This window comes from Zea mays, chromosome 3 (genome assembly GCF_902167145.1).
Source record: "Zea mays cultivar B73 chromosome 3, Zm-B73-REFERENCE-NAM-5.0, whole genome shotgun sequence".
Classification (NCBI taxonomy): Eukaryota; Viridiplantae; Streptophyta; class Magnoliopsida; order Poales; family Poaceae; genus Zea; species Zea mays.
The window spans coordinates 218,127,668-218,142,169 of record NC_050098.1 but is presented as its reverse complement, the minus strand read 5'-3'; the positions used below and the strand labels follow the sequence as shown (position 1 = coordinate 218,142,169).

At 58.7% G+C, this 14,502-nt stretch overlaps 1 protein-coding gene across 1 annotated transcript; it reads right to left on the bottom strand.

Moving 5' to 3' along the window:
* Positions 1-1,432: 1,432 nt before the first annotated feature.
* Positions 1,433-3,523, bottom strand: LOC100192050 (uncharacterized). Its single transcript, NM_001137473.2, has one exon. The coding sequence runs from the start codon at positions 2,537-2,539 to the stop codon at positions 1,640-1,642; it is 900 nt and encodes a 299-aa protein (NP_001130945.1). The 5' UTR covers positions 2,540-3,523; the 3' UTR covers positions 1,433-1,639.
* Positions 3,524-14,502: the final 10,979 nt, after the last annotated feature.

Below are 14,502 nucleotides of genomic sequence, written 5' to 3'. Positions count from 1 at the left end.
CCTCGGCCGAACGACTTCCTCCTCGCCCGACCCCTTGGCTCGGGCTCGGCCACGGCAACGGAAGGAAGACTCAACCTCGGCTTCGGAGGAACCCCCACGTCGCCCTGCCTAGGGCACAGACCGCCACGTCAACAGGAAGCGCCATCATCATCCTACCCCGAATCGACTCGGGTCACGGAGAACAAGACCGGCGTCTCATCCGGCCAGCTCCGCCGGAGGGGCAATGATGGCGCTCCACAAGCTCTATGACGACGGCGGCCCCCAGCTCTCTTACGGAAGCAGGACGACGTCAGCAGGGACTCGACCGCTCCAACAGCTGTCCCTCCGCCAGGCTCCGCCGCACCTCCGACAGCCACGACATCACGCCAGCAGGGTGCCCAGATCTCTCCGGCTGCCACATTGGCATGTACCTAGGGCGCTAGCTCTCCCTCCGCTAGACACGTAGCACTCTGCTACACCCCCCATTGTACACCTGGATCCTCTCCTTACGACTATAAAAGGGAGGACCAGGGCCTTCTCAGAGAAGGTTGGCCGCGCGGGACCGAGGACGGGATAGGCGCTCTCTTAGGGCCGCTCGCTTCCCTCACCCGCGTGGACGCTTGTAACCCCCCTACTGCAAGCGCACCTGACCTGGGCGCGGGACGAACACGAAGGCCGCGGGACTTCCACCTCTCTCACACTCGACTCCGGCCACCTCGCCTCTCCCCCTTTCGCGCTCGCCCACGCGCTCGACCCATCTGGGCTGGGGCACGCAGCACACTCACTCGTCGGCTTAGGGACCCCCCTGTCTCGAAACGACGACAGTAGTTTATGCTCTAGCTAAGCGGATCACTTCCACAAAGATCAGATGAGACACATGTAACTCCAACGTTTGAGTGATACCGTGCTGTTGGAGACTTCGGCCATCTGATTTTAATAAAAAAAAAGACAATCAAGTCGAGCGAAAAAAAGAGAGAAACGAACGCAACAGCGCCATATGACGATGGAATCATGGAAAGCCTTGCCCCGTAGAACGGATAGAACCTCCCCCCGGCTCCGTCGCGCGGGCGCCGCCAGCGCGGTCGGTCGGTGAGGTCACTGTACCCGACCGGTCGACGACGCAAGGTCTCCCGCGCGCGTGTACGCCGTGGTCGGTCCCGTCGGACCCAGCCGGCCACCAAAACAGGTAGACTTTATGCACAGCCGCATCATGGCCTCCCCATTTCAACCACAACTGCACTAGCACAGCCGCGCCTCGAGTCTGGGCTCTGGACCGCGCCGCAGAGCCGGCCCAGCCCCAATAGCAAATTAGCCAAGGGAATTGGGATGGGAATGCACGCATGCTCGTTGCCAAATCAAGGCCGTCGTCCCATGTAGTGTAGAGCAGACTGGTATACCATGTGGGACGGTACAGCCGTACAAGTACACCAGCATTATATAGGCACCACGATTTGGACGGCACTTAAAAAAAACATTCACGTACTAATAACTCGTAGACTCCAGCACCTCAAAAACTCATCGATACAAGTACACAGTGCACGCAGGCACACGACACACCAAACTCTCGACGTCGTCCAAAAAAAACAAACAAATCCGGCGGACGAATCACCGAAGCCCGTTCCGGTTCCGGCGCTCTCCGTCCGTCCCCCCGCCCGCCCGCTCAGAAAATCGCGGGAAGCGGGTTGAGCGGGAAGAGATCGCGGAGGCCCTGGAAGTAGTCGTTCTCCTGCACCGGCGACGCGGCCCAGCTGGGCGCGTCGTCGGACGAGGCCGGCTCGGCGGCGGCGGCGGCGTTCCACGACGCCTCCGGCGACGACGGTTCGGCGTAGAGGAACCCCGCGTCGGGCTCGAAGTCCCAGAAGCCGCTGGTGGCGTAGACCGGCGCGTCCTCGAACGGCACGAACTGGCCGAGCTCCTCCTCCTCGAGGACGGCCAGGCTGCGGCACCCCGCGGCTGGCTCGCACGGGGCCGCGCAGGAGTCGTCCTCGGCGAGGGAGGACAGGGAGGGGACCTTGCGGAGCACGGACGTCGGCGACGACGCCGCCGGCGAGGACTCCGTGCCGGACTCGTAGCCGGGGGTCGCCGGGTCCCGCTGGCCGGCCCTGGAGCCGGAGTTAGCGGCGGCGGAGAAGTTGGTGGTGGCGTTGGCCCCGCGGAGCTGGATGGCGGCGGTGTCGTAGACGCGGGCGGCCTCCTCCGCGGTGTCGAAGGTGCCGAGCCACACGCGCACGCCGCGCCACGGGTCACGGATCTCCGCGGCGAACTTGCCCCACGGCCGCCTCCGGACGCCGCGGAACTTGGTGCTCGGGCCAGTCTTGGCCAGCCGTCTCCGCGCCCCGCTGCACGCACCGGGAGCAGCAACGCCGAGTCTCCTCCCGCGGTCGCCGTCCCCGGCGTTGCACTGGTCCGGCACGGGAGCAGCCGCCGCCGCACCCGCCATGGGTGGCAGCTCCCGCACCATCCTGCCCACCCTCCGGGTCCCGCAGCCCTCCTCCTCGCTGGAGGAGTCCGTCAGGTCAGGATCGTCCCAGAAGATCCGCACCGTGCGCGGGCGCGACATGGCACGCAGCACGACAAAGATCGCTGCCGGGAGCTTCACCCAAGCTAGCTGCTAGCCGTGTAGGCCTGAAGCGCACGAGGAAGGAGAGCCGAGCAAGTACTTGGTTGACACAAGAACCCCCGGCAAACCAGGCCCTGCCGAGCTGCACCCCTGCCCCCAAAAGGAAAAGAAGCTGCAGGGGTGATCGGAACGGCCGGCCGGGGTGGATTCCGTCCTTCTCTGCTGATCGGTAGGGGAATAAAGAGCCAAGGGAGGGGGATGGATGCGGTGCGATGGGAGCAGGAAGGCAGACCGGGGCGCAGAGGGGAAGGCCGGAAGGGAGTGGCGCAGTAAAGACGGGCTCTTTAAAAAGAGCAACGGAAATGCGGCAGGAGCAGCAGGCAGCAGCAGCCACGGTAGTACAGTAGCTGAAAGCAGAGGCAGCAGCAGTAAAGCCGCGCCCCGTCCTCTCCCCTGCGGCGCTCGTAGTACCGACGCAGCAGCTGCCGCGGCCCCGCCGGGGATACTACAGTATCTCTAACGGTTTTCGAGCTCCGTGAGTGACTCCTGGCTCCTCGGCGAGGGGGAAGCTTCGCTCTCGGAGTGCTACTCCTCCTACTGGTCCTAGGAAGGAACACCGAGGAAGTAAAAAGCGCGAAGAACAAGGCCGGGGGCGGCAACGGTGGTGTGGCGACGTGGCGTGGAGTGGAGGAAGCCGAGGAGGAGACCTCGTTGGGAAACGGCGGCGGTGGAGTGGAGGTGGTGTGGAGGATGGAGGTGACGGGATGGGAGTTTCTGGGGGTTTGGGGAGGTTTTTGAGGAGTGGAGTGCACTAGGCGGGGGTGGTTACCGCTGTCCACCCGCCTGTCTTATAGGATCCCCCGACCCGACAGCCTCGGTTGCAACCCACGCCCGATTCCGCTGTGGTGACAGGGCGCTGGCCAGAACCGTAATTAAGCTTTGTTCGATCGGTGTGCCAAACAGTTTATCAACTAATTTTAGTCTTGACCTTAAAACAACTGACTAATAAATTGACTAATTATTAGCCGAAGGGCTGACAAACTCTTTACCCATTAGTCATTTAACTTTGCTAATAGGTACTACTAACAAATCGAAAAGACATCTATTAGCTAAGACTCTAAACATACCATGACTAATTGTTACTCCCTCTGTTTCTTTTTATTTGTCGCTGCAAACAATATCCAGCGATAAATAAAAAGAAACGGAGGGAGTACTAGCTAATTATTAACACTTATAAACAATTATATGTGACGATCAAACAGGGCCTAAGTTCCGCCGGTTAACCCCTTCCTCCAACCGCATTTACTCCCGCTGCGTGGGTTTACGGGCCGGGTCGCATTTCAAATCCGGCGCCGGGTAGATTAATCACCCCGAGGCGTACCACACCACTACCCCGCCCCTTCCCGGACTCGGCCATTCACCCGCCTCCGGCGCAGACGAGGAGCGCTGGAGGAGGGGCCGGCTCATCACATTGATTCACAGTACGTACTCCTTCCGCAGCTGTAAACTCCACGAGCCTGCACTGCACCGCTCTGCCCCTGCAGACTGCAGTGCGGGCCGGCCATGCATGGCTGGCAAGGTGGCCGCTGGTGCGCGCGGCGCAGGCGTGCAGCGCAAGTGGGGAGGCTGCTGGCTACGGACGTTGCGGGGACGGACGGCATGGGTGCCACCGTGTCTCGCGCGCGGTCGAGTCGCCGGCCGGCCAGCCAGCCTGCGCTTTGACTCGTTGGTGGTGGCGTCCGATCTGAACACCGCTCGCGCTGTGTCCTTCGTCAGTTTCGGCCCGTGCACCACTATTTCCCGGGGGACGGATGTTTCAGCTCTTCCAAACGGGAAAACTGAGGTACTACTACTGCGCAACAGTGGCACAATTATGCACGGCGCTGATGCCGTCAGTCGGTCGGGGTCAGGTCACAGACGTTAATGATCACGGACGGACGAGCGCGCCCGGCCGGATCGCCCGTTCCCTTCGCTTCCGTGATGGCGAGACAGGCGGCTAGAGCCCGAACAGCAGACAGCGGCACGGCACCCCATCCCATCATCCCGTGGCGATATTTTTGCGCGCGGTACGGAGGCACGCGCTGCGACGGCGTGGCCCCGCGGCCGCGTTGTCCTGCTCCTCCTCACTGGGCGCTCTCTCTCTCTCTCTCTCTGGAGCCCAGCGGGCAGCCTCCCCTCGGCGCGCGGGCGCCGGGCCCGTCGGGTCAGGTGGCGCCGGGGAGCCAGTCCAGGCGCGACGCGTTCCGCGGTGCGCGGTGGGGCTCGGCGGCCATCGGGGCGCGAGCGGTGCGAGGTGGGGCGGCACGTGATCCCGGTCGGTCATGGGCCGGGACGGCTCGGCCAGGGCCAGACGCGGAAGGAAAATGGCCGGTCAAATCGTCGGGCGGAGCACCGGCGTCAGAGCCCCTCTGCACCGGAGCCATTAATCTAACCAACCCATCACTCCTGGCGCTATAGGTCTACGCGGCGCGCTTAGCGCTAATCAACAGGGACGACGAAGACGACGGACGGTTCTCAGCTCACTCGCGTAGGACATGGACATCCATGTCCAACCGCACCGCCTAATAACGCAAGATACTATGGATAAAAACACTCTTGTATAGTGGGTTCATTTGTGATGTCTGCTCTCAGCTGTGCAGCTAGCGCTTCTCCCAGATGCTCCTGTACTTCGGTTCCTTGAATTCAAATTCAAATTTTTGCATCACTGACTGATGGCCTGTTTCGTGGTTACCATTCTCATTAGCAGCACCGATGGCTAAGAACACAGCTTTCAACTATACTCTGTTGTATGAATGGTACTTAAAAAAGTACTCGGATCAGGCATCACTTCCATGTAAAAAAAATGAGTTGCTAAATTTCGGATGATCGATACGTATTTGGTACTGTTTTATTAAATTTAACCATTTTTTAAAAAGATCACACTTACGGTGCTCATTGTCGTAAAACAGTATTCAGATCGGAAGGTCGATGTCGTGCACTATGATTTTAAGGTAACACGTCTTGACACTATAGCCCATGGCATCGACGTAGCACGCAAGGGTTCGTGTGGATATATCTGTGGCGGTAATGTGACACCAACATTAGGGTTATAGATCATGGTGTTGAGATCAACACTATAATATAGGTCTCCCAGGTCCCAAGATCACACAATTATCCAATGAATAGCAAGTTGAAAAGCTCAATGGCGCAACTAAGAGCATATTTGAAATTAAGTAATCATTTGGTATAGCCACTTTCCCCAATCCTTTTATCTCACTTTTTGAGTTGTCTCCCAATGTAATATTTTCTTGGTCATCCATTTCTTCGTTTAGTTAGGTGAACATACATGGGTCACTAGTCACGTGTTGTGTGCAGCCGCTATCGATCATTATACACATAAGGGAGATAAAGCTTGAAGTTTAGGCACCTAGACTTGATAGGGCCTACAACTCTCTCAACCAAAGATTTTGTAACCCAAATAATCTTTGGCTAATTCTTGTTTCACAGGCCTGGGAACCTAACCTTCACTTTATGACTAGCATATTTTCTTATCATACAATGTGCATTGAAGAAAAAAGGTCTAACATACTTGGAAAAAGGGAGTTAGCGGTGGAGCATTGCAATCATGAAGAAAGTGCCCTTCTTTCCACAGTCAAGACATCTATTTGGCTTAGGATTTTGATTTGGCTTGTTTAGAACGATTTACACTACGAACAACACTTTGCCTCCGCGTATTCTTTCCTAAATAGCACATAGCCCTTCAGTCAAGCATGTATCTGTTCATACGTCACCTTGAGTGTACGAAGGAGTTTCTGTGCCTCGTACATGTTCTTTGGCAGAACACGATCTTCCAAAAATCAGGCTACCAATAAATGTCAACAAACCATCTAAGGCTTCTCGACTCAGACTGTACTATGAGTTGAATGCCATTATACGTCCAATGGCATCTAGTTGAGAAACATTTGTCTTGCCGTGAAGGGGTTTATGTGCCTTGTCAAACATGTTATAGAATGGCTTTGTGTTCGCCTTTGGCTCATGAGCTCATCCTTCGGCGAATTGTGCCTCATGATAGTCGTTCAACATGTCTGCTACCCCTGCATCATCATCATAATCCTCGACGCGTTGTCTCACCACCTCCTCTCTCATACGACACACTTTACCATGGAAGATCCACCAAGTATGGTCTAACGTAAATCCATTCTCCCAAATATGTTCTCTCATGATCTTTTTTGTTTTTCTTTTCGTGTTGGCACATTTGCTGCACAGACATGAGACTTGACTTGCTCCTTTAGCAGCTTCACCAAATGCTCGTCCCAAGAAAGCATCGGTCATTATAATCCATTCAAGGGTGACATAATCCCTTCTTACACGCCCCATGTACATACACTCACGGTCCTCCATCCCCTAACATATATAACCAAATATAGTGTAATATAAACATGTAATGCATGTACAATACTTTCCTACCTTCTAATAGGTGAGGATATGTCCTAATCTCACTCGCGATTGCGTAGATGGAGTTAGTTTACATGCTCTACTCCGACCCGACACAGAATTTTGACCAGCACCTCCCCACTATTCTCCAAATACACGTCCTGGCAGGGAGAGTGTGTATCCAGAGAACAACATGAAGGTGATGCCAAAACTCTGTATCAGATCGGAGCAAAGCATGGAAACTAACCCCATCTACACAACCACCGACTATCCCAAAAACGTGGACAATTTGAAATAGATACGGTTATAGATATGTAAAGACCTGCATATTTGCAATCGTGTCTCTTTCGAACGGGAGGCGCCTAACTAGGTTATGTGATCTACGACCACGATACGGAAATAGAGGTTATACCTAGGGTGACGGTGGAGTTAGGCTAGCGGGGCTGTGGCGTGTCGGTGCAATGGCAAGTGGACGTGGTGCAGGCAGACCCGCAATGGCTAGAAAAACCTCTAGAAAAAAGGAACACAAGTCTGTCAACAAAAAAATTCGACAGCACCTCCCCTGTATGATGAGGTTTCCAAAACCCGCAAATAAAACTAAGAGCACAATGGCTGACATGCACATATATATAAATGACACGATGACCGCCAATCACAAACATTTTCAATCGATGTCGGAGAATATATCAAATCCACCACATAGATATGTACATCTAATCGACATCCCTATCCACACAATACTTGTCGGCGTTTCGAGACCGGGGGGTCCCTGGACCGACGAGTGAAATGTCGCCGCGTGCCCCAGCCCAGATGGGTCGGCGCGAGACGGAGCGCGAAGGGGGGAAAAAGGCAGCCGGAGCGAGAGAGAGAGGTGGAAATCACGCGGCCTTCGTGTTTGTCCCGCGCCCAGGTCGGGTGCGCTTGCAGTAGGGGGTTACAAGCGTCCACGCGGGAGGGGGAGCGAGCGGCGTCACACGAGCGCCAGTCCCGTCCTCTTCCCCGCGCGGCCAACCTTTTCTAAGAGGGCCCTGGTCCTTCCTTTTATAGGCGCAAGGAGAGGATCCAGGTGTGCAATGGGGGTGTAGCAGAGTGCTAACGTGTCTAGCGGAGGAGAGCTAGCGCCCTAAGCACATGCTATCGTGGCAGTCGGAGAGGTTTTGGCACCTGGTTCGTGTGGTGTCGTGGCCATCGGAGGAGCGCTGGAGCCTGGCGGAAGGACATCTGTCGGGGCTGTCGAGTCCTTGCTGACGTCCTCTTGCTTCCGTAAGGGGGCTGAGAGCCGCCGTCGTCATAGAGCGTGCGGGGCGCCATCATTACTTGTCTGACGGAGCGATCCAGATGGGACGCCGGTCTTGTTCCCCGTAGCCTGAGTCAGCTTGGGGTAGGGTAATGATGGCGCCTCCTGTTGACGTGGTCAGTCCGTGCCCTAGGTTGGGCGATGTGGAGGCTCCTCCGAGGTCGAGGTCGAGTCTGTCTTCCGTGGCCGAGGTCGAGTCCGAGCCCTTGGGTCGGGCGAGGCGGAGACCGTCGGCTGAGGCCAGGGCTAAGTCCGAGCCCTGGGGTCGGGCGAAGCAGAGTTCGCCGTCTTCCGGGGCTGAGCCCGAGTCCGAGCCCTGGGTCGGGCGGAGCGGAGTTCGCCGTCTTCTGGGGCTGAGCCCGAGTCCGAGCCCTGGGTCGGGCGGAGCGGAGTTCGCCGTCTTCCGGGGCTGAGCCCGAGTCCGAGCCCTGGGTCAGGCGGAGCGGAGTTCGCCGTCTTCCGGGGCTGAGCCCGAGTCCGAGCCCTGGGTCGGGCGGAGCGGAGTTTCCTATGGTGCCTGAGGCCGGGCCTGACTGCCTGTCAGCCTCACTCTGTCGAGTGGCACAACAGTCGGAGCGGCGCAGGCGGCGCTGTCCTTCTGTCAGGCCGGTCAGTGGAGCGGCGAAGTGACTACGATCACTTCGGCTCTGTCGTCTGGAGGACGCGCGTCAGGATAAACGTGTCAGGCCACCTTTGCATTAAATGCCCCTGCGATTTGGTCGGTTGGTCTGGCGATTTGGCCAGGGTTGCTTCTTGGCGAAGCCTGGGCCTCGGGCGAGCCGGAAGTATGTTCGTCGCTGGAGGGGGGCCTCGGGCGAGACGGAGATCCTCCGGGGTCGGCTGCCCTTGCCCGAGGCTGGGCTCGGGCGAGGCGTGATCGAGTCCCTCGAATGGACCGATCCCTGACTTAGTCGCACCCATCAGGCCTTTGCAGCTTTGTGCTGATGGGGTTACCAGCTGAGAATTAGGAGTCTTGAGGGTACCCCTAATTATGGTCCCCGACAGTAGCCCCCGAGCCTCGAAGGGAGTGTTAATACTCGTTTGGAGGCTTTTGTCACACTTTTTTGCAAGGGGACCAGCCTTTCTCGGTTGCGTTTTGTTTCGGTGGGTGCGCGCGAGCGCACCCGCCGGGTGTAGCCCCCGAGGCCTCGGAGGAGTGGTTTGACTCCTCCGAGGTCTTAATGCCTCGCGCAATGCTTTGGCTGGTCTGGTCATTCCCTCATGCGAGATGGCCGTAGCCCGGGTGCACGGTCGGGTCCAAAGTTCTCGAGCTGGTGTGTTGACGCTGTCAACGGTTTGGCCGGAGCCGGGTTTGCGAGAGCAGCCCCCGAGCCTCTGCACAGGGCGAGAGGACGGTCAGGGACAGACTCGACTTTTTTACATACGCCCATGTGTCGCCTTTCCGCAAGGAGGAGGGGGAAAAGCGCCATGTTGCCCTCGGAGGGCGCCGAACATGGTGTCTCCGGTGAGCTGCTGGCGGGTAATCCGAGCAGACGTCCGTGCCCCATTTGTTAGGGGTCGGCTAGAGGCCCAGAGGCGCGCCCAAAAGTACCTGCGGGTGATCTGCCGGACCCGGTCCCCTGTCGACGGGGTCCGAGGGCTCGATGCCTCCCTCTGATGGGATTCCGTTACAAGATCGTTCCCGCTGGTCTCGGAAATGTCCTAGGGTACCTCGGGAGCGTAGCTCGAGCCTCAGTTATGTATCGAACGTACCCAGGGTCATCCCTCGCTCTATGTCTGAGGCGGCTGTGAACCCTTCGAGGGCCAGCCTTCGAACCCCTGATCAGTAGTGGGCGCGGAGCTCGAGTGGCCTGAGGCGGCCGTGGAACCCTTCCGAGGGGCCGGCCTTCGAACCTCTGACCAGTAGTGGGTGTGGAGCCCACGCGCTCTGAGGCGGCTGTTAAACCCCTCCGAGGGGCCAGCCTTCGAACCTCTGATCAGTAGGGAGGCTCGGGGCCTGTTTCCTTCACGGAGAAGGATCCTTTTCGGGGTATCCCCCTTTCCCGGTCCCTGTTGCAAGAGAGAGAAAGAGGAAAAGGAAAAGTATACGAAATCGAACGATGCGGCGTACCTTTTTTGACGTGGCGAAGGTGAAGCGTCGCTCGCTTCTCCTGCCAGAGGCGCCGCCTGTCGCGCCGCGGAGTTATTGCGACGGAGCGGGCGGTTCGCGAGGTGGCCGTTGCGCGTGTGCGAGCCGTTCGAGGAACGGAACACGGGCGCGCCGTCTTCACGCCGTGAGAGAGGGTTCTCCTGCTGCCCTCGGATGGGACGTAAGCTTGGCTGACGACGTGATCGCTGCTCCTGCCCGCCTGCCACCGCCATTACTGCCGGCCCATTTTTGGTCGTATTGACCGTCGCGCCAGGCTGGCGCTGCTGGGTCGTGCGCTGGGTCACCTCGAGTCGCGGTACTGGTTCCGCAGTCGAGGAGGCGCGACAGTGGTACGAGTGGCGGTGCAGTTGCTTGCACGTAGCAATCGGCGCGCCTGTTGCATGACGCGTGGGCGTGGGCCCCCATGCTGGGTGCGTTGGAAGTTGGAGGGGCGCACCCACTTGGCGCGGTTGCATGCCGCCTGCATGGCTGCCCGCCCTTTCGCCCGCTGGTCTGGGCGAAGGCGGAGGGATGCTCGTAACCGCTGGGCGGTTGCATGCACCGCGCGCGGCGGTTTGGCTTCTTCTGCTCCGGGCCAGCTTGCATTACGCGTGGGACCTAGCCCCCGCGCCGTAGGGGGAGGACCTTGGAGCGTGTTGGAGAAGACTCAGCCCACGACGGCTGGGAACGCAAGTAGGGAGAGTCGCCTTTAAAAGGAGGGTGACCCCCTTGAAAGGCGACCATGTCTTCGCACTCCCTTATGCATCGTGTCTTTCCACCTTCCGAGCCCCCGAATGGGGGACACCTGCAATCCTTCCGCCTTGTCGTTGGAGGAACGCAACTCTGTGGGAGTTGGTACCTTTCGGCCATCGTTCGGCTTCAAGGATTTTCATCACGTGGCCCGGCTGCATCCCCTCGCCGGTGGTCACCTGAGACGGTGACCACCAGCCCCTGGATGGGGAGAAGCAAGCCGGGCTGCGATCTTGGTCCCGCCCTCAGCTTCAAGGATGTTCATCATCCTTGCTGGGGCGGAGAGCGAGGCGAGCCGGGGCTCTACCTGCCGCGCGGGTCGGCTGGCCACCTCCTCTTCCAGCTTCTGGTGGTGGAAACCAGCCTCCAGCTCTGCGGAGGAGACATCCTCCAGCCATGCCGGGGGAGGCGGACTGTTGCTGCCCAGCTAGGATGCAACATTCCGTCCTCTTCCTCGCTTGAGTGGCGAGGGCGGGAGCGAGGACCTGCCGGTGCGCTTTGGAGCGGCCCGCTCTTTGGCTTTGATGTCTGGTTCGCGTCCCTTGAGCGGGGACGCGAACGAGAGACTTCCGGTGGTCGCGTCCGTCCTGGGACCATGGCTGCTGCTACAGAGGTCGCTGGCGAGTCGCCAGGAACTCGTCGCCCCGCAGGCTCCCCGGTGCGGAGGTTGTTTATACCCGCGGGGACGGAACCGGAGTTCCGTTTGTAATGGCACCTTGAATGCCGGTCTTTTGTTCATTGTGGCTGTCGGGGCCTGAACATGTATGTATTTTTGGCGCAGAGCCGTGTTTTTTCCTCATTTTCGAGCACTAAGACTCGCCTATTGGTTGTCTGAACCGCTTCACCAAGCGTGAGTCGCCCCGTGCAAAGGTGACGAGTGAGGTATCCGTATCCCGGAGGCGTAGGAGTCCCTCGGCTCGGTCGGCCTTGCTGTCCGAGGCTTCTCTTGCTTAGTTAAAGGAACCCCTCGGCCGCTCTTCGATGAGCCGAGGCCAGGGGTAGCGGTGTCAGCACGGACAGAGGCAGAGTTGGCTCGAAAAGAAGACTTGGTCGGCCGGAGCCTGGCCGGGTCGTCCGTTAGCGGGACCGACGCCGGAGTTGATCTGCCGAGGCCTCGGGCCGGGCTGATGTCTTCGGGGGACAGCTGGCCGAGGCCTCGGGGTGACCAGCCGAGCCGCCTTCTCGAGCCGGATTATTGGAGAAAACCTGGCGGCGATGGCCCGGGCGTGATGATGATGTCGTCCTTCAGAGTGGAGATCCTCGGACCGCGTCACCGTCCGAGGCTAGGTCGGACCTCGCCAAAGGTGTAGTCGACGTCGAGGGTGCTACTGCTCCCTTCAACTGTCAAGATCCGAGCCTGCAGGATCGGGTTATCTTGTAGTGTGCGTTTTCTGCGGCCGCCGAGGCCCAAACACACCCTCGCCGTGTTGTAAAGCTGCGCTTCTTTTCCTCTTGTTTTGAGTATCTGGACTTTTTCGTCGGTAACAGAATTGTCTGTGCGAGCGAGAGTTGCTTTTCACGGAAGGTGATGAGTGAGGTATCCGTATCCCGGAGGCGTAGGAATCCCTCGGCTCGGTCGGCCTTGCCGCTTACGCGCACTCTTGCCCGTCCATAGGGTTCTGTCACCGACGCAGTCAAGAAGGCCCGAAGAATCGCTTCAGCAAAGGAGCTTTCGAGCGTGAAGACTTGTTCGGTCCGCGGAATCACTTATCCGAACGCGAGTTACTTATCGCAGAAGGTGATGAGTGAGGTATCCGTATCCCGGAGGCGTAGGAGTCCCTCGGCTCGGTCAGCCTTGGCTGCTTACGTGTACTCCGTCGTTTTCGGGATCCACTTTCGAAGTAGTCGAAAAAGCACGAAAGACATTCTGGCAGAAAGAATCTTTTTTCGAGGAAAATTTCGACGTAGAGGGGGTCCCCCCCTTTTAGCCCCCGAGGGAGGGTCGGGCTTTGCCGAGGTAAGGCTGACCCTTCCTTGATGACTAAACCTTGCGTGGGAACGAGTTATGCGAACAACTTGAAAGCATCTTAAGGGTAGAAGCGACGTAGCTATTGGATGTTCCAAGCGTTGCTGTAGACCTCGCCTTGACTGTTGGCCAGCTTGTACGTTCCGGGCTTCAGAATTTTGGCGATGACGAACGGCCCTTCCCAGGGAGGCGTGAGCTTGTGCCGCCCTCGAGCGTCTTGTCGCAGCCGAAGCACCAGGTCGCCCACCTGGAGGTCTCGGGACCAGACCCCTCGGGCGTGGTAGCGTCGCAGGGACTGCTGGTACCGCGCCGAGTGTAGCAAGGCCATGTCCCGAGCCTCTTCCAGCTGGTCCAGCGAGTCTTCTCGACTAGCTCGGTTGCTTTGGTCGGCGTAGGCCCTCGTCCTCGGGGAACCGTATTCTAAGTCTGTGGGCAAGATGGCCTCGGCCCCATAGACTAGAAAGAACGGCGTGAAGCCCGTGGCTCGGCTCGGCATTGTCCTCAGACTCCAGACCACCGAGGGGAGTTCCTTCATCCATCGCTTGTCGAACTTGTTGAAGTCGTTGTAGATCTGAGGCTTGAGTCCTTGTAGAATCATGTCGTTTGCACGCTCTACTTGCCCATTCGTCATGGGGTGAGCCACGGCGGCCCAGTCCACCCGGATGTGGTGATCCTCGCAGAAGTCCAGGAACTTTCTGCCGGTGAACTGGGTGCCGTTGTCGGTGATGATGGCGTTCGGGACCCCAAAGCGATGGATGATGTTGGTGAAGAACGCCACCGCCTGTTCGGACCTGATGCTGTTTAGGGGTCGGACCTCGATCCACTTGGAGAATTTGTCGATGGCGACCAACAGGTGCGTGTAGCCCTCGGGTGCCTTCTGCAAGGGGCCGACGAGGTCCAGACCCCACACAGCAAAAGGCCAGGTGATGGGTATCGTCTGCAGAGCCTGAGCGGGCAGATGGGTATGCCTCGCGTAGAACTGACACCCTTCGCAGGTGCGGACAATTCTAGTGGCGTCGGCCACCGCCGTTGGCCGGTAGAAACCTTGTCGGAAGGCGTTTCCAACAAGGGCTCGAGGTGCTGCGTGATGGCCGCAAGCCCCCGAGTGTATCTCTTGTAGGAGCTCCTGACCTTCGGTGATGGAAATGCATCGCTGGAGGATGCCTGAGGGGCTGCGGTGGTAGAGCTCCTTCCCATCTCCCAGCAAGACGAACGACTTGGCGCGTCGCGCCAACTGCCGAGCTTCGGCTCGGTCGAGGGGTAGCTCTCCTCGGTGGAGGTATTGCAGGTACGGGGTCTGCCAGTTTCGATTAGGCGTGACCCCGCTTCGCTCCTCCTCGACACGCAGTGCCTCACCCTTGAGGGCCGAGGGTACCTCGGGCCGAGCCGAGGGTACCTCGGGCTGGGCCGAGGGTGCCTCGGACTAAGCTGAGGGTACCTCAGGCTGG